The sequence below is a fragment of the Lotus japonicus genome, chromosome 1 (genome assembly GCF_012489685.1).
Source record: "Lotus japonicus ecotype B-129 chromosome 1, LjGifu_v1.2".
Taxonomy (NCBI): domain Eukaryota; kingdom Viridiplantae; phylum Streptophyta; class Magnoliopsida; order Fabales; family Fabaceae; genus Lotus; species Lotus japonicus.
The window spans coordinates 132,465,898-132,490,450 of NC_080041.1; the positions used below are offsets into that span (position 1 = coordinate 132,465,898).

The 24,553-nt window shown below is 36.7% G+C and overlaps 2 protein-coding genes and 1 long non-coding RNA gene across 4 annotated transcripts; 1 reads left to right on the forward strand and 2 right to left on the reverse strand.

The window, feature by feature from the left end:
- Positions 1-5,126: 5,126 nt before the first annotated feature.
- LOC130730961 (pectin acetylesterase 12-like) lies at positions 5,127-9,961 on the reverse strand. The gene is made up of 12 exons (XM_057583116.1): positions 9,470-9,961; positions 8,778-8,860; positions 8,339-8,468; positions 8,156-8,229; positions 7,187-7,273; positions 6,976-7,100; positions 6,804-6,864; positions 6,373-6,426; positions 6,162-6,239; positions 5,922-6,027; positions 5,677-5,822; positions 5,127-5,487 (listed from the first exon to the last, which is right to left on the reverse strand). Exons 1-12 carry the CDS (start codon positions 9,684-9,686, stop codon positions 5,380-5,382), a joined length of 1,269 nt encoding a protein of 422 aa, XP_057439099.1. The 5' UTR covers positions 9,687-9,961; the 3' UTR covers positions 5,127-5,379.
- Positions 9,962-12,669: 2,708 nt separating this feature from the next.
- LOC130730962 (uncharacterized) lies at positions 12,670-19,456 on the forward strand. Of its 2 annotated transcripts, XR_009016537.1 has the most exons (3): positions 12,925-13,647; positions 18,951-19,191; positions 19,282-19,456. It is a non-coding gene; the product is annotated as an uncharacterized LOC130730962 (long non-coding RNA). The 2 variants fall into 2 exon arrangements; XR_009016536.1 differs by having other exon boundaries at positions 12,670-13,647; positions 18,951-19,456.
- A 475-nt stretch (positions 19,457-19,931) lies between these two features.
- Positions 19,932-24,186, reverse strand: LOC130730963 (protein NRT1/ PTR FAMILY 4.6-like). The gene is made up of 6 exons (XM_057583117.1): positions 23,704-24,186; positions 23,513-23,603; positions 23,083-23,300; positions 22,448-22,870; positions 22,094-22,212; positions 19,932-21,053 (listed from the first exon to the last, which is right to left on the reverse strand). Exons 1-6 carry the CDS (start codon positions 23,704-23,706, stop codon positions 20,150-20,152), a joined length of 1,758 nt encoding a protein of 585 aa, XP_057439100.1. The 5' UTR covers positions 23,707-24,186; the 3' UTR covers positions 19,932-20,149.
- Positions 24,187-24,553: the final 367 nt, after the last annotated feature.

Here is a 24,553-nt window from a genome sequence, read left to right on the forward strand (position 1 = left end):
TATGTATTTATTCACACACAAAAAACTCTAAATTGTCTCAAGATTTTTATAATACTTATAATTAAAATTTGATTTTAATATTCCTATAAAGTATAATAATTTTTTTGTAATGTTAAAAATTATTGTAAATAAACCCGTGCATCGCACGGGTATTATATCTAGTATATATATAAAGGAGACTTGAGGTTTTGCATGTATTAAATGCATTAAACCATAAAGCTCCCATACATTTATATTAAATATATTAAAAAATATAAAAATATAAAATATATTAGAAACTGAAAAATATTTATATAATAAAAAATTATACAACTACTAAAATTAAATAACAACATTCATAAACTTAAAATCGACTTGGGCTTTGCATTTGACAAATATTAAAAATTAAAATTAAATATTAAATATTTTAGATAAAATACTTTTAAAATAAAAAAAATTCTATTTATCAATATCTATCTATCTATATCTTTATGTATATGTGACTTTGCTTAAAGTGATTGTATGACTACTAAAAAAATTTATTATTGCAAAAGAAATGTTTAGCATTAAATAAGTTATGTGATATAAATAACAATAAGTTATGTGATATAAGATCATTGTCATGCTCACTTAAATACAATAAACTAAAACTCTTGGTTTCCTTTGCTGTAACCACCATTTTAAAATAATCAATTTCTAAAAGGAATTTTGTAATTTTATAAATTTAATTGCTTTAAGAATAAATTTAAAAATGAAAAACTTTCATTCTCCATTATCCGTTAATGAATGACTCATTCTTAGAGGTGAGTCTTTTCTTCTTCCACTACTCTATGACCATTGAGAATGCAGTTGGAATTCCATATAATTGAAACTCCGCTTATCAAAAATAAATTAATACGAAGTAATAATAATAATTGAAACTCCAACCAATCATTTCGTCTTCAAAAATTCTTTTTATTCTCACTCTTATGCTATTTAAGCTAATTATATCAATTGTCAATTCTTCATGTTTTTATTCATCCCCTTCTCAACTTACGTTGTCAATTATTTGTATAATATTCAAACTTTTTTTCGTATAATTACAAAAACTTAAAAATAAGCCCGTGCAACGCACGGGTTTAATTTCTAATTTGATAGAAAGTGAAAGATAAAACATAAGGTTTATGGAGGTTGTCATTATTCTCTGGAGACGGGATTGATGGCTGATGGTAGTATCAGTATGTATGTAGAAATACAGATTCCACGGGTATTCATTATATATACGCATTAGCAACGGTTTTATTTTGCTGTGAGTCCGTAACTGTAGCTTTTATTTTGCTGCCTCACATAAAACTCTGCCTAATTTGTATCTAAGAAATTCGTGCCTGATTATTTGGTGTCATTGGATTAATCCATTGGCTGAAATTCCTGCTGGAGAGGATCCGAATTCCAAATCCCCCCTAAGAAGCCCAAGAATGGAATGCACTTCTAATTAATTTCTTATATCAAGTCCAATTATAAAAAAACAAGATTACTAACCACAAAAGACCATGGCTTCAGGCTTCAGCCTTTAGATTATGGATCAATATCTTATGGTCATAAATTATGCAGCCAAATATAATCTTCACAATGATAACAACTAAAGTTTTCTTTCCATTCAGTGATAGATATAATCTTGACAAAGCAAGTTTTTTGTCATCCATCACTACAAAGTCATACAAACCACAAATTGTCTTTAGGGATACCATGAAAATGAAAAACTAGATCAGCATGAAGTGGTTAAAGCAATACATGCAAGATCAGCTCATATCACAACTTTCCTATCCCATCTATTAGCTTCCGGATGATAAAGATCAACAATATCTAGCTCCCCTACTCTAAGTCAAAACATGCAACACATTAACTAAAAGGATTGAGAAAATTTTCTTGTAGAAAATGCATCCAAGTAGGGTAAAAGCCATAGGGCTTGAACCTGAAAATTGTGTAAGACGTTAGAGAGACAAACTGCAAAAACAAGAGGAAAAATAGGAGAAAAAAAACACAATAGCATGTACCATGCGTAAATGCGTTATGCATATAGCTTTTAATTTGTTGTAATCCTACATGTAAAGGTAAAAAAAGGGTTGGAGAATATTAAACACTTATTTTTCTTGCTTCTTGCACACGTTTACTTCCTTTTCTTCTCTTCCTACATGATCTTCAATTGACTTCTCCTTCCTCCTCAACTTTAGCAAAGTCACCATGGAGTAGAGCTGGGTACGTGGGTGGCCCGCCCCGCGCATGCCCGCCCCGCACAAGCCCGCTCCGCGTAGAGACTAGATATCTTTCATCTTCAATTATTCTAAATGTATGTTCCATTATAATTAAATACAATTAAGGGGTAAATATAAATTTTAAAATAAATTGATTTAATTTCTTTTTTTAAAATACAAATATTATGACATTTGAAAACAATTACCAAATTATTATTATTATTAATATGCTTGATATTATATTTTTTAATCTCTCAATAATCTAAAAAACCAACAAAAAAATCTCTCAATAATCTTACAAAGTAATTAGATGTCCATGCACTGTGCGTGTCATATTTTTGTAAATTATTAAATCCAAATCTAAGATGTAGAGATGCAACATAAATAAAAAAAAAACTCTCATTTCATGTCACCCAAGCGATTTCAAACTGCAATTTACAAATATGACATTCACTACAAAAATAACACGAATTACTAACGGTAAATAACTGTCGACAAGCCCTAAAAGTCATTGTTAAAGAGAAATTACCATTAGCCAAAGATTTGTCGGTATTTAGCTCTTCGTTAGTATTTGCCCACGGTTTTCAAAAAGTCATCGCTAACTTAAGGACAATTATAATCGTTGGCATACGACATATACCGTTAGTAATATGCCAATATGAGCGAAAAAATAAAAACATTTACTAGGGATTAAAGTGTTTCATTGGTCGAAAACATTTAACTTTTAATTTCTTTCGCTCTTCGTGACAATATAATCATTTATAGTTTGATAAAAAATTACTCATATTATTAAATAATATAATATGAATATAAAACCTTAAATTTAATTTCCATATTTAATCCTTTTATAATTAATAAAATAATAATATCTACTATATACAAAATTAGAAAAATTAAATATTCAACATTAAAATTATTTAATTATAATTAAAATTATTCAATAAAAATATATCAATAATATGCAAGTTTGTTTACATATATTCTAATAAATAGCAATTCAAAATATTTAGACACTTCTAAATTATCTCATAGACTCTAGGTATGTTTATTCAAGAATGATATAATGCATGTTTATATAACACACTTAAAATGCATGCGTGCATAACAAACATATAATTCATGTTTACTATCTATATATCTATATATGTGTTGTTTTCCGAAAACTATTGGTGGTCAGTGATGTTCTCTTTGTTTTCGTTTGAGGTATTTTTTCTTCACTATTTGCTTGTTATATTGCTCTTTTAGTAAACTCATCTTTGAAAATATGAAGATTGTTTATTCTTTGATCAATTTCAATTTTGAGTTTTCATGAAAATTTACAATCTCTTGTCTTTCAGGGAAACTTGCGTGATAATAGTAGACTACCCTGTTCGAGATGTTACCCCATGGAAGTGAAAGTTTTTTCTGTTCATCACTGAAAACCAATGGATTGGTTGGAAGGTGAGTGAAAAAGAAGAGAAGAAAGAAAACAACAAATGGACACATCTTTCACAGGATATTGTGGAACAGATTATGAAGTGTTTCTGCATCACTGGTTACCTTACAATGCGTACAATATGCTCGTCGTACTGTTACTAATGTCATTGCAAACAAGTATTACCGTCTTTTACCTGCTTCCACTAGTTGTCTTTATATCTCATGAACAAACATTTTTCAGCTTGAAAAACGAACATGAATATTTCCCCAAAAGCTCACTATTTGACTCCACAAGCATATTTTGACATGGTTCAATTGAGGATGGATGATTTTATCAAATTATAATGAAGATAATAGTTTATCCTTCACCTTCTTCAATCTAGTGACTAACCGGTAGTGTTTCGGTCCCACCGCGGTTGTACTTGCCCTCCAATTCTCAAATTGAAGATATGAAATTGTCCATGGGTAAAATGATGGTCTCGTCCGCGCTTACTATTTCCATCACCATTATTCTTGATGCTGTGGATAAGAAAAATGCCTTTAATCCCTTGCAAGCCAATTTGTGTGTGTTTTCACTTATGTTTGGTACTATCATAACTGTTTGTACCATTCGAAAGTTTTTCTTTGATTGGCTGGACATTTGGTTTGCTCGTGTTGCAATTCGGTACTAGGATTGTTCAAAACACAAATGAAAATTTAGCAATTGTACTGTTACAGACAAATAAAGTAAAGTAGGATCAGTTGAAATTTGACATGTACAAGCCACCTTCTTGTGATTTTCATGCTACACATTTCATAATGAATCTATGTTATTTAGTTATGTCAATATTAGTAATCATTGCTTGTAGGTTTCTAACAAATAAAGATTTGTTCCTAACCCCATGCTTTCTACCCATATAGAAAACATGAGCATAATACTAAACCACTCTTGATTTATCCATATCCGAATTCAAGATGAAACACAGAAAGCCGAAGCATACTTATGTGTTATGGAAATCGCTGAAAGATTTGGGGTTGTGACCCTTAGGGTTTCTGGATGTTCTCTTTTGATGGAGATGAAGAGAGACCTTTTACCTTGTGTCTACAATTGAAGACCATAACCCATATAAGTAACTGCATCAGTTACAATTCAATTTTCAATATTTTTAATTTGACCCCTCATCAATTTAGAATATTGTCTTATGGTATCTGCACAATACCCTTTCATTGTGGGGCTGCAATCGTATCGCTTCCTGATTGGATGACAACATCTCAGGCAACAATTTAATGCGGAAAGGGACAAGGACGTGTGAGGGAGTTAGGGTGCAATGGAAATGACTTAAGAGAATTTGACTCTTGCTTTGACCAAGGATATGTATGCTGCGTGAATTAGGATACTTTTAGTGATTGGAAACCTATCACATTAGAATTACACGACTCACTATTTATTTTTGGTATGAGATTCAATCACTAGATAATGAACTAATGATATAACATTGTAACAGGGAAAACAAGAGACAGTTCAAAACAAATAAATGCATCCTAGTAAATGATGGCATTCTAGCACTACACGGTTCAAAGCATAAACTATTAAGGAATAAGAAAGATTTGTCAAAGCGTCTAAACATTACAGTTACTATCACTAACCACTGAATCAAATTATTGGTTGGCTGATTAAATTTGCATTTTTCAGCAACCTTTTTATTGTTTCGTATAAACATAATCCTCCATTGATGAGAACTTGGAACAGTAGAAATGAAGGACGAATTTTGGCTTATGCAAAAATCAGATTGTGGCATGTCTTATCACAAGGATAAGGACAATCAATCGCCTTAACACCTGCTCGGTCAAAATACCAGTCTCCAACAGCCACCGCAATTGCCTACACATTGTCAATGTAACATTAATATCTCCAAATCAAAAATATTATGTTAGCAAGCAATTACATTTAAGATTTAAGATTGTTAAGAGTTTGATAACTATGGACTGACAACAAATTTCTTTTGGAAAACAAGTCCATACCAGCATGTCTCATTGTCAACTAAATAACATTAGTGAAATCCAAGCTTACCTTGTTCCCTATAACAGGAGAATTGTCAGAAAACCATGTGTCTTGTCTTTCGGATTGGCAGTGAGCAAAACATGAATTTATAAACAATCCATTCCGGTTTGATCTCGAGAAGTCTTTAATAACATTCAGCATGCGATTCCTGAATCCTGCAATGAAGAGATAGTGAAATGTATTAATCAACCGAATAATTTATTGAAGATTTCTCTCCACTTTTATTGAATGATATTTCTCATAACTCATATCACCTTGCAGAAATTGGACTTGTGATCTACTACATTTAGCATGGTTTAATCTACAATCATGCCAATAGCCATGAGGATCTGCTGTTGGAGGAGCTAAGCTAGATTGAATCTGATGACAAGCAAGAAAATGTATATGATTAGTCTAATCTGCCAATAATTAATCCAATGATCGTTGCTACCATAGATCATATAATATGAATATCACTAGTTAAAACTATCTACTGATAAAGTAAGATAATTTACCTGCCATGAATCATAAGCAGCATTAAGAATAAATAGCGGGGTTCTAACACTGGAAATCAAGTTTTGAGGGAAGAAGCACTGAAAGTAAGTGATAAACCAAAAAGTTAAACATAGAGCCAGCCATAACGATAGTTCTATTTTCTGCATATTCTGTCAAATGAAATTGATATTCCTAAATTTTTGGCACAATAGAAATCAAATCAGCAATTACCGAGGTGGGATCAAGGTGATTAGTACAAATTTGTGGTAGATTCTTCTGCACTCTCTGCAATGATTAAACAAATATTTATCAGCATGCCTCCAATAACCAAGTTTTCAAAGCATATAAACTACTTAGTATGGGCTACACAGTACATATGTTTTCATTAAAGAAAGGCTATTAAAAATTTAAAATTCAAGTTAACTACTCAAGTTCAGTGAAAACCCTTGTAATTGACCAAAACAGATTTGACCAAGATCATGCTTGTGTTAAATTGGCATTGCATTTTATATTTGCTTTTGGTTCTGAGGTTGTCGAAGTTTCGAACCACATCCTATAAGTCAGCTGTCCAGGTGACCATGAAACATGGAGGTGCTTTCTTAATGAATTTCGCTTTCATACTATAGTAGTTTGGTTTGGCAGCTTTCTAACCAATGCCATACCTGCAATCCTACGACACCACTGTATAAGTTCCTGAGAGAACGCCCACCAGATACATCAATCCTGTAATTCCAAAGAGAACAGCAATTAAGAACTGATTTAAGAATGCAATTTGGTGATAATGGTGGTGGAAATGGCATTGAAAACATAAAATTCTGCAGTTTGCCAACTTACGCATCAAGAAACAACCCAGCATCACTTAGACACTTCACTTTAGCAGTCCTTGGAAAGTAACCTCGGAACTCATCACAGTGTATAATAGTAGCTAGGCCACCCGCAGAGCATCCCGAAAGAAGAGCCTGAAGCAAAATTAATCGTATACAATATCAGAGCCAAGATTATGAATATAGCATTATATATGTCTATGAACATGTGAGTCTATAACCTGATTGGCAAAACGCATTCCCTTTGACATCAAGTCTTCCATCGCAGCTGCCCAAATACGTTGACCTCTGAATTGCAGTTGTGCAGTCTATCCCAACAGACAATATATGCAAGTAAACACTCATTTCATCATATGAATTTCAAGTAAATTAGTGTACTGTATCTCAGTGTTATTTTCTCTTTCTGATGCCCCAATCATACAGTTTTCGGCCACACAATTGAAGTTTCTAAAGCTAAATTTTATATGAAAAAAGATACATATCCACAGCAAATCCAAATGGAGGATATGAAAATTAAGAACACTATGAGAAGTAAGTTGGCAATGCTCAGTAAGGCAGATAGTATAAAGTTAACCCAAAGGAAAATAAGGTCTTGATCAAATAAATTTCTACTGTCCATATTCACATCAATGTCAAAGAACCCAATAAACATAAAAAAAATTCCAAAGAATGAGGCATTGAAAGAAAAAAGTGAATCAAACCCATCTTGTAAGGGTGGTTTGCATGGATTTGTGGTAAGTATGGAGGTAGAAGTTTTGGAACTGAAACCACATTACATTTGCTCAGTACAACAAATTTATAAAACGTGAATGTACTTCATTTCAACCTGTTATCTATTTTCCACTTTCCCACTCTACACCAATTCAACCAAACACGCCCTTGAACTATAAAATCTATGTGCTGCAATTTAGTCCTATGTGCACTTTAACCTCTTTCCTAGCACTCATGATGGATTCAATTTTGTTGACTAAAGGTGCAAAGAGTGTTACACTACAAAGTAAAGTAAATCACATGCACCACCTCTTGAAATAATCTTTGACTGCATACAGAAAATCATGATTTCTACCATGACATGTCACTCAAATGCTATTTCACACATAGTAAAAAAATTTGAAGGCAACAACTTTTTCTTATTGAAACTAAAGTAAAACTAAATATCATTTCAAAAACACCAAGGTATCAAACTCTACCGGGTGTGCAGCATCCCCAGCAAATGAGGCGCCATCACAATAACGAAGCTTTACTCTGTTCCAATTGAAAAAATCTGCAAGCATGAAGAACAACAACATGAGCTAAGCTTCCAGTGCCAATAGCAAGGGGAAAAATGCAGGAGCAGAATTTGAGTGTTCCACATAATTCAATTGAATGGAAACCTGGATTTTCTTCAGCTTTGTTACTCAGTATTCCTGTAAAGGGTATCTCCTTTTCCATGAAGGCCGACGATCCACGCCGGGTTTTCTTACGATAAACACACGTTCTAATGTTATTGCACCATCCACCTCCCTGTCACAGTATTTTCAATTGAATATCACCACAATTTGTAACAGCAAAGAAGGGAAGTAGCTTGGTAAACATAATGCTTTAAAGAAGAATTGGAGATACGACATTAATTTCTAAGTATTTTCAGTCATAGCTTGGAATGTACAAAAATAAAATGGGATTTAAACAACAGGTTAATAAGAAATGCTTTTAAGTGCCAAAACAAAGATTCAACAGCCTTAATACAACATTCTTCTAAATTGCATAACTTGGTTTATCTGGTGAGTGTGACAGAAAATAAAAAGAAGCACAATTAGAAAGATAAAGTCATACCTCTAAGTTAACAAGCCAACTATTTGCTCCTGATCCATATCCACGATGCAAATGGTAACCAGGCAATGTTCCATCCAAGCAGACTGCCAGAGCAGCATAAAAAAATAAAAATAAAAAATTGGGTCTTTAACCGCTGTTAACCCGCCGTTCGGAAATTGTGACTGTCACTCCTATCATATGTCTGTCCCAGGGTTCAAACTTGTGTCATCACCTCTACGGGGAACCTAGCTTGCCTACCACTGTACTAACACTTTGTTGGTTAAATAAATTTAACAAAATTGAAGGCAAAGAGTTTGTAATTATTATTAAAAAGTAAAAACTGTGAATCTATGCAGAACTTTCCATAAATATGGTGCTGCTTCCTTATGTAGAAACCTCCATAGGAGATAGACAGTATCATGGATTTGGTAATAATAGGAGAAAAGGGTAACAAAATAGAAGGGGTTGACAAATAGGTCAAATTAACCAAAAAATTAAAACGATATTAGGACCGAGAATAAAAACATGCAACCCTTCAATGCAAGAAAAATTTCAGAATAAAACTTGTAAGAAATTAATTTATTAAACAAAGAAAAACCAAGGTCAATTAGATAAAGTGCAGGTTAAGTAACAGCATTAAATGTGAACAATTATTCTTTATAAGCATTTTGGTCATATAATGAAAAAATAGAAGAAGATGGTGGAAATTAAACCTGCTCCTTTAGCAGCTGCATTTTGAATAAGGGTGAGGCCTACAAGCAGAGGATTATTCCTCCCGGAGAATGATAAGGCTGATGCTGCTGCTTCATGTGCTTCCAACAAAGACAGCTCCGTTTCGTTGAAGTGATGTAGGTAACCCTCAGACCCATCAACACAGTTGCTAACTAAAACAAGTGTTATTGCAATGCCAACCCAGAAAAACCTCGCCATCAGTACGTACAATAAACACTGTGCTTCAATTAGCTAACACTGTACTTCAATTTATTAGAGCTGAATTGACATCAGAGAAGAGATGAAGAAGCGGTGATAGATCTAACATTGATACACTGTACAGTGTTTGTTTATTAGTGTCAGAGTCACATTTGGAATCTAAGAAAGAAAAGCTCAAGAGGCAAGAGAAGCAGCTTGCTCGTGTTGTGTACTGTACACCGTTCGTGTCACGGACACTCTCTGGCTGCCTCTACATTTTTCTTTTGATGAGTACCGACATTATTTAATGAAGCTGCATTAAGTGAAAACTTTAGTTATGACGATTAAATATCTAACTGTCAGTACGGAATTAAATGATGGTATAACTATAACAAATGTTCATTTCTTTTCATATTTTTGGGCAATTTAAATAAACTTATGTAAACTTGAAACAAAAAAAATAAATTCGTTCCGCAGTTATTTTGCGTAATTATGGATTATCATAGTTCAAATCCCCTAAGGTTTAAGTTTTATGTATAGTTTAATGGACGACCCATCAACTTAACGAAAAAGTTACTCCCCCGTTCCAATTTGTTTGTTGTTTTAGCATTTGCACACAGTTTAAGAGCTAATCATTAGATTAATATTTTCACCAAAATACCCCTATTTATTTTCATTCATATCAATCATTCCTTCATCATTTTCCACACTCACACTACTAATTTCACATCTTCTCCATTGAAAATATAAGAGAGAGAATGTGAATTCAAAATTTGAGTTACTACTATAAGAGAGAAACTTAACCAGAATAATGACTTACATTTTCGTAAATAGGGACAGTAATTAATAGAGATAGTGAGGATAGTTAATTTAGGTGGTAGGTTGGTTTATTGAGAAACTTTGAATTAATTATTCAACAAGGGTATAGAGAGAAGAAAATGGGAAAAAATGCATTGAATATATAAAACAACAACCATTTTGGAATTTCTAGCAAAAGCTAAAACAACAAACAAATTGGAACGGAGGGAGTAGATGTTAGATGAACATTAACTCAACATCGTTGAGAAACATTAATCTTACCCTTTTATTTATTGTCTGGACAAACAAATATAACTGAGTATTAGAAGTTTAAATGAAAAGGGAAATTTTAACGAATTAATTATAGTAAGTGGTGGAGGCAATGTTTGGTTTCCATCTATTATGCATTTTTTGTGCGTTTCCACAACATAAGGAAAGTGATTTTACTAAGAACACGGGACATAGCGGTGGGCGATCCATGACTCGTTGTATATACAATTGTGTCGTTTTCTTCATTCTCTTCTATTTAATCAAATATTTGATCTTCTGTTTGACCCAATTTATGTTTATTGGCACTTAATTTCTGTATCTTTATTCTTTAAAAGCATATTAATATATTTGAAGTTATAATTTATTAATTCACTCTGTAAAATATGTATAAAGCTGCCTACAATTATATCAAAAAAGGAATAAATCTACCCAAAAAAAGTATCTAAAGGAAAAATAATATTGAAGCTCAAACTCAGTGTATGTATGGGTCCGATGTAATGTGATCACTTTTTTAATTAATTAGATGCAAAGGCAAGTGGCTTATGTTGGAAAATGGAAACGAAAAATATTTTTTTTTTCTCCAGATCTAGAGAAAAATGCTTTTGTATTATTTCTGTTCATTTTTGTATTTAATTTATTCTGTGAACGTAGATCCCAAACTTTTGGTTAGCAAGATCAATGCGTTTTAAAACAAATATGCGTTTCTTTTATATCACATATATGCGTTAACGCCAAGCACCTCAGGAATTAATAGCCTCCAGACAACCAACAAAAACAGAATCCCCGTTGCGTGTAAGCAACTTATCCGTATCTATGCCACCATCTTCCAGTTTTCAACATTTTCTGCCTAGCTAGTAGCTATCATATTTGTGTTGTCCGGGTGCACCTACAATTCATGAAGCCAAGTAAGCCACATGTTGACGAACAGTGTTAGCTGTTAAGTAATCAAGTTGTTTCTTGATGTGCACATCTACTACTGTAATGATGTATTGTATTGATTGAACTGAAAAAAATCAAATTGTACAAATGGAGTTACAGTTTCATGTTTAGATTTTGTTGACACTGTAATTGATGTTAACTAAAACGAAACTCATCTTATGAATACCGATGAAAATTCATTCACTTTACATGTTGAACAAATATACTAACTATATCAATAGTTAACGATATGGCCCGACTCCATAATCATGATCCTTAGGAAAAAGTAATAAAAAGGATGTGAGAGGTGATCCAATTATGTCCCGCAATCACATGCACGATCGAGGCATATAGTTGGCAAAGGGCACACACAGCTTGCTAACTCACTAGTTTGTTGTCACGCACAAAGGCACTAATTGAGGTACAGGTGTGAACTACAAAAGTTGTGAAAATGAACTTGTATAATTTAATATACTTGAAGTTCCGAAATTATGAATTTGATTTACAGCTGAAAATGAAAGTATAATTAACTTATATTTTTATATATTTATATACTAACATAAATAAATTTCAATTTTGAAAGTAAAAATAGTTTATGTATTAAAACTCCAAATTATGAAATTAAATATTATATTATAAGAAAATATTAAATTACAGTGATATTTTATAATGAATCACTTTTAAGATGTGTAAATAGTGTTTTTTTTTGTCGAGTGTAAATAGTAGTTTTGTTTTTGTTAAAGGATAACAGTTTCATTAATAATGAGCAGAATGTCCAACATGTTACAAGATAAACATAAACAAGAGGCGCTCAAAAGAGCCCAGCTTGATGCCTGTACGATTCTACAAAGGGGAACTCAAAGTAGTTCACTTACAACAGCAAGGAGTGATACAATAAAGCAAAAAAGATAAAACTTTAAACCCAGGAATAACACTCATGCTAGAACCAATAATCAACAAACTAAAGACCTACATAAACACTACAATCCTCATAAACATCAATGAGTCAAAATGACATTTTTTTTTTGTCGAGTGTAAATAGTAGTCTTTTTTTTTTGTCAAAGGTGCATGTTTCATTGAAAGGTGGATCTAAGTCCAAAGCCCCAAAGGGGATACAACCGGGCATAAAGCCCAGGGGAAATACAACCGGGTAAACAGTCCAAGGGAGAGGAGATACATCCTGCCCTTCAATGTCACTAACGATAAGGAGAATACCAACGGGGACCACTAACAGGACTGGTTGGTGGGAATAATAAGTAAGACCAAAAAAAGTACATGCAAGTATGCAACGGTTGAGAGAGCAACTAACACACAAACCAAAACAGTGGGGAACAATAATGGATTGTAAAGCAGTGCTAGGAGACTGTGTTCACATGTGCTCCTTCAATTTCCAATCTACAATGGATGCTTGAGCTTCTCACAAATCCTTAGTCTAAACCCACTCTCTCCCAACCGTGTGCAAGGACATCAGCGAATTCCATTTTGGAACCTTGGGGGAATACACCGTGAATCCCTGTCTAGAGCAATTCTAAGATCATAAGGAGGATCCATGACCCAATTCTGTTTCAATTTGTTCTGCTTGGCAAGCTGAGCAACCATGTGAGCCACTCCATTTCTCTCCCTGGGGATCCAAGTAAAACCACAGTGTAAGAAATCTCTCTTTAATACCTTGATATCTTCTAAAATTGCTCTAGTTTCTCCAATCTTCTTGATGCCTCTACATGTTTCTATGAGGGAAAGGCAATCAGCTTCTACCAAGATGCGGTCAATTCCCAGACTCTTGGCTAAAATTAGTCCTTCTCGCAGAGCTTGGGCCTCAGCTACAGCAGGGGAGGGAGCAAGTGATCTGGAGTCCAAGCCTGAAACCAATCTGCAATTTGAGTCCCTGATGACAGCACCCAAGGTGCATGCAGGAGAAGGAGCCTTCCAACTAGCATCAATGTTTAATTTGTAGACTCCAGGGGGTGGTGGACGCCAGATCGGATTTCTATTCAAGGTATTCCTTCTTCCTTGTTCTCCATTTCTGCCTGTAGGAATTGGTTCTGGTATATCTCGTTGCATGTGTCTGATCTGATGTATAGTAGCCTCAGGGTTTGGATTTTCCAGTTGGAAAACCACCCTGTTTCGCCCCTTCCACAAAGCCCAGAGCGTGAGTCCCAAAGTGGTCAGATCTTCCTCCTTATGTGTGGAAGTATTGGTGATGCTCTGGACTTTCTCATGTAGCCATCTATCAAAGCTTTGTAAACCGTCTGGTAGGATACTCCATTGTAGTGGAGATCCAAACCAGGCTGCCCTGGTCCACGGGCATAGCAAGAGGGCGTGTTCCACCGTTTCTGGAGCACTATTGCAGATCTGGCATAGTCCAGAGGGAGAGATACGTCTCCTGAAGAGGTTTTCCCGAACTGCAAGTGAATTGTTAGCTGCTTTCCATAAGAACACTTTCACCCTCTGAGGAGTGTTAAGGCTCCATATCTGATTCCAGAGCTTAGGTGGGGTGGTGGAAGAGGAGGAAGGTGCTGTGTCACGAATAACCAGCTCCATTCTTGCCACATGATAGCCTGTCTTAATGCTGTAGTCCCCTGTATTTGTATGTGGCCAGATAAATTTGTCATCTCCATTAATCAAGCCAATAGGTGTTTGAAGAATTTGTATAGCAGTAGCCTGCTGGAAGGTGTTCAGGATTTTGTCCCGATTCCAACCTCCTCTCTCTGGGTCCTTCAGTGCACTAACTTGCCATGTTCTGTTCTGTGGGTTATCTGACAGAATGTCTCCAGACCATATCCAAGAATCCCCCCAAACCTTGATTTTCTCTCCACTTCCTATAGCCCACCTTCCCTTTCTCTTAAGTAAATTCCTCCCATCTAGGATACTATTCCACATCCAGGAGGTTCCTCTTTTGGATTTCACATTCAGAAAATCTCCATTGGGGAAATAGATTGCTCTTAGGATTGAAGCCCAAAGTGAATTTGGGTTAGTAATGATCCTCCAGGCCTGTTTAGCAAGATAGGCAATATTCTGACATTGGAAATCTCTGAAGCCCATCCCACCTTCAGATTTTGTTCTTGTTAAGAACTTCCAGCTCTTCCAGTGTATACCACGATCCTTTGTTCCCCTGCTGTGTTGAGGGCTTCACAGAAAGTTTTGGGAAATTTGACAATTGCCATAGCATAGGAGGGAATGGCCTGAATCACAGATTTTATTAAGACCTCCTTGCCCGCTTGATTAAGCATAATCTCTTTCCATCCTTCCATCTTCCCAAGTACTCTCTCTCGGATCCAAGCCAAAGAGTTTGTTTTGTTCCTCCCCCAAATTGATGGAAGACCAAGATATTGTCCTGGGTTATTCCAGAATTCCATCTTTAAAATTGCAGCTATCTGAACTTTAGTTCTTGTCTGTAGAAGGGGGCTGCATAATAACCCAGATTTTGCAGTATTTATACGCTGACCCGAGGCTAAGGAGAAAGTATTGAGCAATTCCATGATCTGATAAACCTCTCGGGTAGTGGCTTTGGCAAATAGGAGTGAGTCATCTGCAAAAAATAAGTGGGTTAGTTTTGGTGCAGTTTCAGCAAGTTGAATGCCCTCTATTTTTCCTTCAGATTGTGCTTTGAGTAACATGTGGGATAACACATCAGCCGCTAGGACAAAGAGGTAGGGGGACAATGGATCCCCCTGCCTTAATCCTCTCTCTGGAATAAGATTTCTGCTCAAGTAACCATTGACTTTGTATTTATAAGAGACCCCTTTTACAACAGTCATGACTTGTGAGATCCATAGAGGGTGAAAGCCATAAGCCATGAGGGTTTTCTCTAGGAAACTCCACTCAAGTCTATCATATGCCTTGCTTAGGTCCAGTTTAATGGCAAGGAAATCTCTGAGCTCCCTCCCTCTATGTTTTAGGCCGTGAAAGATCTCTTGAGCAATGATGATGTTATCTTGGATGAGGCGCCCTCCCACAAAAGCACTTTGGTTGGGAGTAACTAGAACATTGAGTGCTCCTTTAAGTCTAGTAACCATGATTCTAGTGATCATTTTCAGTAGGAAATTGCAGCAGCTAATAGGGCGATATTGGATCACACTCTCCGGTCCCGGGACTTTTGGGACAAGGGCAACCACAGTTTCATTCACCTCAGGGGGAAGAGTACCTTCTTTAAAGAAGGTTTTGATGGCTGAGCTGACATCATATTTGATAGTAGTCCAGTGACTTTTGAAGAAGAGTCCATTGAAACCATCGGGTCCGGGGGCTTTGAGGCTTCCCAGAGTAGAGAGGGCTTCCTGAATTTCATGTTCTGTAACTTCAGCAATTAGGCTATCATTCAGATCCTCTGAGACTATATGGGGTACAGCTTCAAGACAATTGTCTATTTGTTGAGTGCCCTCCGAGGTATAGATACCCTTATAGTGTTGGTAGAAAGCTCCCATAATTCCCGATTGACCATCAACCCAAATTCCCTGGTCATTCCTCAGCCTTTCTAATCTGTTCCTGCCCCTTCTTTGTACAGTCGTTGCATGGAAGAATTTTGAATTTTTATCCCCAAACTGTGCCCATTTGAGTCTAGAGCGTTGTCCCCAATAGAGCTCTTCTTGCTTCCATAGCTCCCTGATTCTAGCTTTCAAACTGTCTATTTCAGCCCAGCTGATTTCTTCTCTTGTTTTATTCTGTTCCCTTCTCAGCTGTCCCTTCAGTTTGTGGATTTCTTGATCAGCAGCTTTAAAAGTCTTCTTCTGCCATATGAGCAAGGATTTTTTGCTGGCCTTCATTCTAGAAATTAAGTCTACCCATTTGTCCTCTTTAACATCTGGTTCTACCCAGCCTTTCTGGACCACCTCTTTGCTCTCTCTATGTTCATCCCAGAAAAGTTCATACTTGAACTGAACACCGCTCTTAGTACGGGGGCTGGGTTCAAAAAGGATAGGGGAATGGTCAGAACTGATTTGTGGAAGGGCAGTAGCCTTAGCATTAGGAAATAGGAATCTCCATTCCCAATTTTCCAACACCCGGTCAATCTTTTCTCTCGTTCTAAAACCTGCTCTGGGGTTGCTGGTCCAGGTAAATTTACACCCCTTCAGTTCCAAGTCCATGAGGCCTGCATTCTGGAGGAACTGTCTAAAAATCTGAATTCTAGAGTTGAGCTGAGGTCTGATCCCCTCTTTCTCATGGGCGAAGAGAATTTCATTGAAGTCACCCACACAACACCACGGAATAGAGCTGTTTCTAACCAGATTTTGTACTGTATTCCACAAAACCTTTCTCCTCTGAGGGATCGGGTCCCCATACACAAATGAGCATTCCCAACTGCTGGGATCATCCCTGGAACAAATGGAGGTGTGAATGAAATTATGGGAGGATTCAATCACCTCTATTTCCATGTTGGTTGTCCACATAATAGCAAGTCCCCCCGAGAGACCCCTCGGTTCAACAACAAACAGCTCAGCGAATTTCAACTGTCTTCTAATAGTTTCAAGTCTTTCCCTCTTGGCTCTTGTTTCCATGAGGAAAAGTATGGCCGGCTTGTGCTTGGAATTGAGTTCCAAAAGCTCCCTTCTTGTCGAGGCGGCCGCCACACCCCGACAATTCCAACTAATTGTAGTCATGGCGCCTTTGGGGGCATGGGTAGGCCCGCCTCCTCAGCCGCTATGTGTGAATCTTCCAACAGTAATGGAAATGCATACTTCATTCCAGCTTCATTCACAAGTCTTACTCTTTTGTCAATGTCTTTTGTTATTCCTTCCTCATTAGAGCCCTCCCCTTCTGAGGGACTAGGGGATCTAGGCCTCTTGAGATTCAGGCCTACTTCAAGGCCCTTGGCAAGTTGGAGCTCGCAGACCTCACTCAGATGTGCTTGTGCTGTGGGAGGCTCCTCCTCCTCAGGTGGAAATTCCACTGTATAGTCATTGGCAACCAGGATGGTTCTCACTGGTCTTCTCACCCATCCTGCTGGTTTCTTGGTAGTCTTTTGCGAGTTGTCCTGGAAATGACCCATATCCCTGGTAGTTTTGAGTGGCTTTGTATAGCTTCCGGTGACTTTCTGTCTGGCTCTTTGGATATTCTCCTCTGTTAAGTTAGCACTGTAGGAGCTCTCATGTCCCACCTTGGGGCTAGGGTAGTCTAAAATAATTGGATCTTTCATAGTTCCTATGAATTCAGTGGCAATATCTAGCTGGTCCAGTTTTTCAGGTCCTAGACCTGGGCAAACCGATTCTGAAGATAGGGCTCTTCTAGTGGCTGAGGCCTCTGCCCCCTTCCCAGAATGGGTTTCATTTAGTTCTTCTTCTGTGGTGTGTGTGCAGCAACCTCTGTTTTTAGGGGTGTGAGGCTCAGTATTTTGACTCACTCGATCATTTCTTTGTACTTCATGTTCCCATGGCCTTTCTATCACTGGGACCTCTTTGAGGAGATCTTGCCCATTAGGCCCAACTCCTCTTTCTACAGTCATGGGCTTAGAGTTGAAATCAGCTGGGAATTTCTTAACAAATTGGATCACAAATTCCTTTGGTCGGGGCTGCAGTTTTTCCTTCCAGAACCGTAGCTCCGGGTTATCATCCCTCATTTGGCTCTTGTCACTTTTCTGTCTCTGCTCATCTTCTTTTTGCTTATTTCCGGACACTCCCGCTGCTATTGACGCAAGGCTTCGCGCTGGTGGTACACCGAGGGCTTGAGTATATCTTGGCTGGAGCGGATCTAGGGCTGACATCTCCTTTTGCCTGTTGCATTGTCTTTGCTCATGACCCAAGATTCCACATTTGTAGCATAGGCCCTGCAATTTTTCATACCTTAGAGATACCCAGGCTTTTGGTAGATCCTTTCGGGGAACCCAAAAACCCGTAGGAATGGCTTTGCGGATGTCAATGAGTACTCTGGTTCTGAAGAAGGAGCGTAGAAGAGCTCCATTAACTTTTGGATTCTCCACCTCCTGAACCTGCCCTATCTGTGAGGCCACTCTTGTAACATTGCTAGTATTCATAAGTCCCAGAGGAAGTCCATGTATCTGGACCCAAAATGGCACCCTTGTGTAGCATACCTCATGGGCTGAGATCTGAGGAGCCCAGTATTGTGTGCTCAGCAGGAAGCCCATTACATTCCATGGTGTCTCCTTCATGATTCTTGCAGCAAAATCTTCATCCGGGCAAGTGACAAGAATAGTATTCACTCCAAGATCCCCTATTTTAACTGAGCTAGGAAGACCCCAAGCTTTAGCAACTACTTGTTTGATAGCTAGTTTGTTGAGTGGTTTATCAGATATGACCCTTCCTACAAGGGTTTTCCTGGCTAACTCTTGGTTGTTTTCCTCTTCTACAGGTAACTCAATGGTAGCACCATCAAGGTTCCCTTCAAAGGAGCTAGATGCTCCCGGTTCCATTTGGTTCACGTGACCTGCACTCTTGTGTTTGTAGATCCCAAGCTGACCACTCGTCCTTGTGGAGTAGATTCCCTGGTTGGAAAGTAAAGGCCCAGCAGATCTGGGAGAAAACTCTTCTTAGTTGTTCTTGGTTCTTGGGTAAACCCTAGCAGAGCCAAAAAACTAAAAGAGAGAGATTATGTAATAATAAATAGTAGTCTTAAGTTTGTAAAAAATCAACCCATTTTCTCTTTAGGCATATATAATGAACATTTTTTTTTCTTCCTACAGGCCCGTAATCCAGTGAGCTCTGTGTGTTCTTAACTTCTGATACGTGGTCTTGTTGCCATCTCATCTAAACTGTGTCATCATACTTTTCGGCCCAATAACAATGGTATGAGCCCACAATTAGCAATATTTGTAATGAAACATAAATTACTGCGTCATTATTCACCAAATTTTTTTTTACTGTGTCATTGACCAAAAAGAAATTACTGCGTTAAATTTGACCCTGAACTATAGCAAATGATTGATCACTTGATTTTATTCATAGACTAATACGAATAATTCTTACGTAGAAAAGACTAAAAAGAACCTAAACATTCATCATAAACACAGGAATTCATTTTTAAAAAACCCAAAACCCCAAAATTCTTCAGCAGAAATTCATCTCTCAATTTAAAGAATTGATGAATTTCTAGGTTAATTTCTGTGTTTACTGAAGAATTTATGGGTTTACCCGTCTCTCCTTGCAAAACATACAACATGTTACTTTTTTTTTTGAAAAGTACAACATGTTACATTAAAATTACTAGTTATGTCCAAGGCAAAATTATCATAATAGATGTTGCTCAAAAGTTCAATTACAAACTGTAGTTAGTAACTAATTAACTTCGCTTAACAGCAAACTATAAATACAGGGTAATCAACTCAACTTAACATGGTATGAAAGGAGCATGTTAAAATAAAATAAAAAACCTTTAAACTCTGGGCACACAGATCCGACAACAACAATCAATCATACTACCACACATGTTCCATAACATTGATTTCAACCACTACCTATTTCCACATCCCAAAGCTTCTTAGTACATTCTGATACTATAGCAGTCTCACTCTCATTGTCATTCGGTTAGACACCAAATGGAGGCATAAGATCTTAAATCTCTCGGTCACGATGGGTGGGTGGTTCACCATTGGCTTCCCAGTCTTGCTTTGCCCCAAGATGCATTTCAACTAAACCATTAAAACCTGTGCTTGAATTGCTTTCTTCAGATTTGTACTTGTACCTGGAAGCCCAATAAAGGTAGTTGAAAAAATTAAGTGTGCTAAGTATGGCTAGGAACCAATAGAAAAGGTTCAGATTATTTTGGTTCAAGTCAAACCCATGCAACCATCCTTGTTTGCTAGGAGTGATCCTTTTAGTAATAGCATTGATGACATTGACAAAAACAGTGCTCAAGAAGTAACCAAGAGACATTGATAACCATGTCAAAGAGGTTGAGAGTGATTTCATGTTTGCAGGTGATTCTCTGTAGAAAAATTCAAGGAGTCCAACAAGTGTGAACATGTCAGCAATTCCAAATATACCATATTGGAAAGAAAGCCAAAATAGGCTTATGGGCTTAGATGGGTCTTTTCTTCCTTGGTCTTTTCTTTTCACCTCAATAATCCCAGCCACTGCCATTGATATGGATGAGAGTACCAAACCAACACCTACCCTTTGAAGGTGTGTGATTCCTGAAGGATGATGAGTGATCTTTCGCGCGAATGGCACGAAGAACAACTCATACAAGGGAACCAGGATGCTGATGAAAATAAGGGGGATAACAGGAATGGATGCTGCAGGCACTGTAAAAGAGCCAAGTTTTAGGTTCATTACATTCCCTTGTTGAACTGAGAATGTTTGAAGCTGTGCCAAACATGTGTTCATTATGATTGTGCTGGCTACTATGGGTAGCATTCTAGTTAGGATCTTCACTTCTTCAACTTGTGTCACCGTGCAAACCTTCCATGGCTGAGGTTTTAAGTTATCTTGGAGAATGGCTGCTTTATCTAGAGACCTGAATCAACAAGCATGTATGAGTGTGGAAAGAACATTTTAAGCTATCTTGTCATAATGTCATCAATCAATTATTGTACATGGGAAGGCTATGATTTTAGCAATAAAATAATTAAATGTAAATAAAGAAGAAGAAATCATTTTGATGAACCAAATGCCTTTAAAGTTTTAATTCTCATTAGGTCATGGTAAAAGAGTACAAGTGGAGTTTGGCGCAACTGTCTATTGCCATGAGACTGAGGTTAGGGGTTCAAGTTTTGTAAACAGACTCTTCATGTTTGGACACCCTTTTTTAATGGTATAAGAGTAGAGGAGCCCATTTACCATTCCTAAACAAAACATAAAAAGTACATGTTTGGAGGAATTTGGATGGTCTACAATCAGATAGTCCGTAAATTCACGCAGCTAACAAATCTGAGCTCTGATCAAGCTCGTATGGCTTAAATTGTTAAATATGAGCCCGACGATCTTGATCTTATGGTCCAAGTTTTGTAGCGTAAAATTTTTGATAGATCAATGATTGCAGGAACCCAAATTGGGGAAGAGGCTATTTTCAATTAATTGAAGCTAGAATAATTTATTGGAAGAAAGTAGCTAACGAGTTTTAGAATTGATTGATGAATGTGAAGCTAATCCAAATGTACTAATGGCAGGTGCTGTTATTCCCTGAGTTTGATGATATTTTTCAGAGAAAAAAAAACATTGATTGCACCACCCTGTACTGTTCTTCTAAAAGACCTCTTCATTAATTTTGTCAGAAAACTTTTATTTTGTGTTTAGCAGTTCACACACGGCATAGATATTTTTCTTTTTTTTCCTTCCATGATCATTCTCCATATCTCTGCTGCACCTAACCGTGCAGAGGTGGTAATGGGCCCAGACTAGTCCTTGGCATTACCTAATACCAAGTACGTGGAAAAGAATCCTAACATGCCAATTTGCAGAACCCTCTTTTTGTTTATTGCACAAAGTTATTATTAGCCTTCATTTGTGTAGTATGCAACTTGTTAAAAATGAAACTTCTTTAGCATGAAAATTCACCTCATCTGGTTGGTGTGGGCAATCTTCTCCACTGCAGCATCTTTATCACTGATCTCATATAGTTCTTCCTGTGACTCTGGCAGTGACAGCTTTCTGTTTTTAAAAGCCACAACAATAACCTGTACTTAATAACAACAAAAAATGGTTAATTCTGATCATATTTTAAATTGAATGTGCTTATGTACAATTGATTCTATATGGCTTGAAATTTATGTGTGTAGCTTCTGAGTGTCAGAATTAATTCTGACAAAAATACGCTAATCGAGAAATTTAGTTTCTGTGAGTAGTTATTGAGGGTCAGAATTGATGTGCGAGGAAAATAAGCTGATCAAAACATGCTAAAATAAAACATACCTGAGCAATCCTCAAAGTGGGGCTATCTCCAGGGATTTTGATGCGGTAGAATGGCTTACCAAGAGCAAGGATCACAAAGCCAATAGAGGACGCTATGGTTATTATGAAAAAACCCCAATGCCAAGCTCTTTGGGTACTAACCCACACAACACCAGTGACACCAGTAATTGCTCCTAGAGTTGAACTGAGCAAAAGCCAATTGAAAAAGCTTGCAAGTGCTTTTGCTTCAATTTGATCCTTTTCATCAAATTGGTCAGCACCAAATGGTGTCATGGATCCTCTGACTCCTCCTATGCCCAATGCCATCAAACACAATGATGTGTAGAACATGAATGCTATGCCACCTTTCACACAGCTTGACTTGCCACAAGCATCTGGGTGTAGATGATCTGAACCAGCTTGAACTGTGAGCATTGTCAAAGCCTGCATTTGTTAAATCAGATACAAATTTAAATACATATTTAGAAATTATTCTATAATTGATTCTGAAGCGGGAAGAAGTTTCTCTGAGTAGTCACTAAGTTTCAGAATTGATTCTGATGATTCCTATAATGCTTAATGAACTAGGTGGTTATTATAATTGTGTAGGCCATTAGGATTTTGAATCTTAAAGACATCATTTGTTTACCACTTACCAGAACCTCAAGTGATCCAAAAAGCAAGCATGTGGTGAATCTATTGAGGTAAGTGTCTGAGATGAAGCCTCCAACAAGGGAAAGCAAGAAAGTTGAACCCATAAAGTTTGTGAGAGTGTTGGCAGAACTGGACAGATCAAAGTGCATCACCATATAAAAATACAGCACTAAGCTCACCATGTTTGCCACAAAACCCATGTTGTCCAATGCTGACAACACTACACATGTAGAAGAAGGAACAGTTAATAGAAGGGAGAAAATGCTTAATATACCTTGCTAACAAAGCACAGAACAAACAAAGTGCATAGTTCTATAATTGATTATGAGGAGACTTGAGTGAGTAACAGCATTTGGATGCCAGAATTGATTTTGATAAAAGAGAAGCAGATTCAAATAGGCTAACAGAGTTTTTTTTTCTTCCTTCACTTACCAAAAATGAACATGGAAGCTCTGAATCCACCTTTTCTTCTCTTCCATTGTGCCAGCAGCTTCTGTTCTTCTGTTGTTGCTTCTTGATCTGCCTGTGTGACCACATTTGAAAATCATCAACTAAATGCATAGAGAGAGAAGATAAAAAGAGAGACAGAAAAGGAGGATTGAATTGAATGAGTGGAGGCTTACCATTCTGGAGATATTGAGATATGTGTTTTAGACAGGAATGTGCAGTTCAGATGAAATGGTGTTTGTGAACATATAGCCCAAAAAGGAAGCTTTTGAAAAAAGCTAAAGTTTAACACAATGAGAGCATAAAATCCAAACAGGGCCTAGTTTATGATTTCCATGGCCTTAAAATTGCTTGCCTCCATGCTGCTTATCATGCTCACTGTCACTCCTTTTTGAAGGACTCTTAGCTCACAACTAGTTTGGCATTTTCAAATCATATATAAAAGAAAAAAATTTGGATTGTATTATTGGCTTAAAGGTGCTAATTATGGATGCTTAATCAATCAATTATGTTAATCAACCCAACATGCATGTCCCACTGTACTTGATTTATATGCTTGTTTTCACTGAAGAATCCATTGCTGGCATTGTATCAATTTCATAAACCAGAAAGCTTTGAGTGAAGGTAATGGGTCAAAATTGAAAGGAAAAGGCCGAGACTTTTCTCTGCTTGATACGTAGCATCATTTGATTGCTATGGTCAAATCACATATCAAATTCATCAACTATTTATGAACCTTAAAGCTGCATCATACACACATCATGTGGTATCCTAATCCTTTTGATCTTAATTATGTCATGAGAATAATAATAATAATAACCTTGGTAGGCCCGAACCAAGTTGTGTGTGTGGAGAGTGTGAAGTTTTGTTATTGCTAGTAAAAGCTGTCACCAACCTTGTGTCAAAGCTTAGGTTTCTAATTATTATGATAGGAGTAAGGTTGAAACTTGTTCTTTTGGTTAGACAGCTTTGTCAGAAGGAAAACGATCTTCTATTTTTCTTACTATGGAAAACTGACCACATGTA

Coding starts and splice junctions, on each gene's coding strand:
- LOC130730961 (XM_057583116.1), bottom strand. CDS start 9,686: ATGGCGAGGTTTTTCTGGGTTGGCATTGCAATAACACTTGTTTTAGTT. Junction 7,274..8,155: donor CTGGGGATGCTGCACACCCG/GTAGAGTTTGAT, acceptor CTGTTGGGATAG/ACTGCACAACTGCAATTCAG. Junction 6,865..6,975: donor GCTGGGTTGTTTCTTGATGC/GTAAGTTGGCAA, acceptor TTGGAATTACAG/GATTGATGTATCTGGTGGGC.
- LOC130730963 (XM_057583117.1), bottom strand. Junction 23,301..23,512: donor AGCTTCCATGTTCATTTTTG/GTAAGTGAAGGA, acceptor CTACATGTGTAG/TGTTGTCAGCATTGGACAAC. Junction 22,871..23,082: donor TTGGATCACTTGAGGTTCTG/GTAAGTGGTAAA, acceptor TAACAAATGCAG/GCTTTGACAATGCTCACAGT.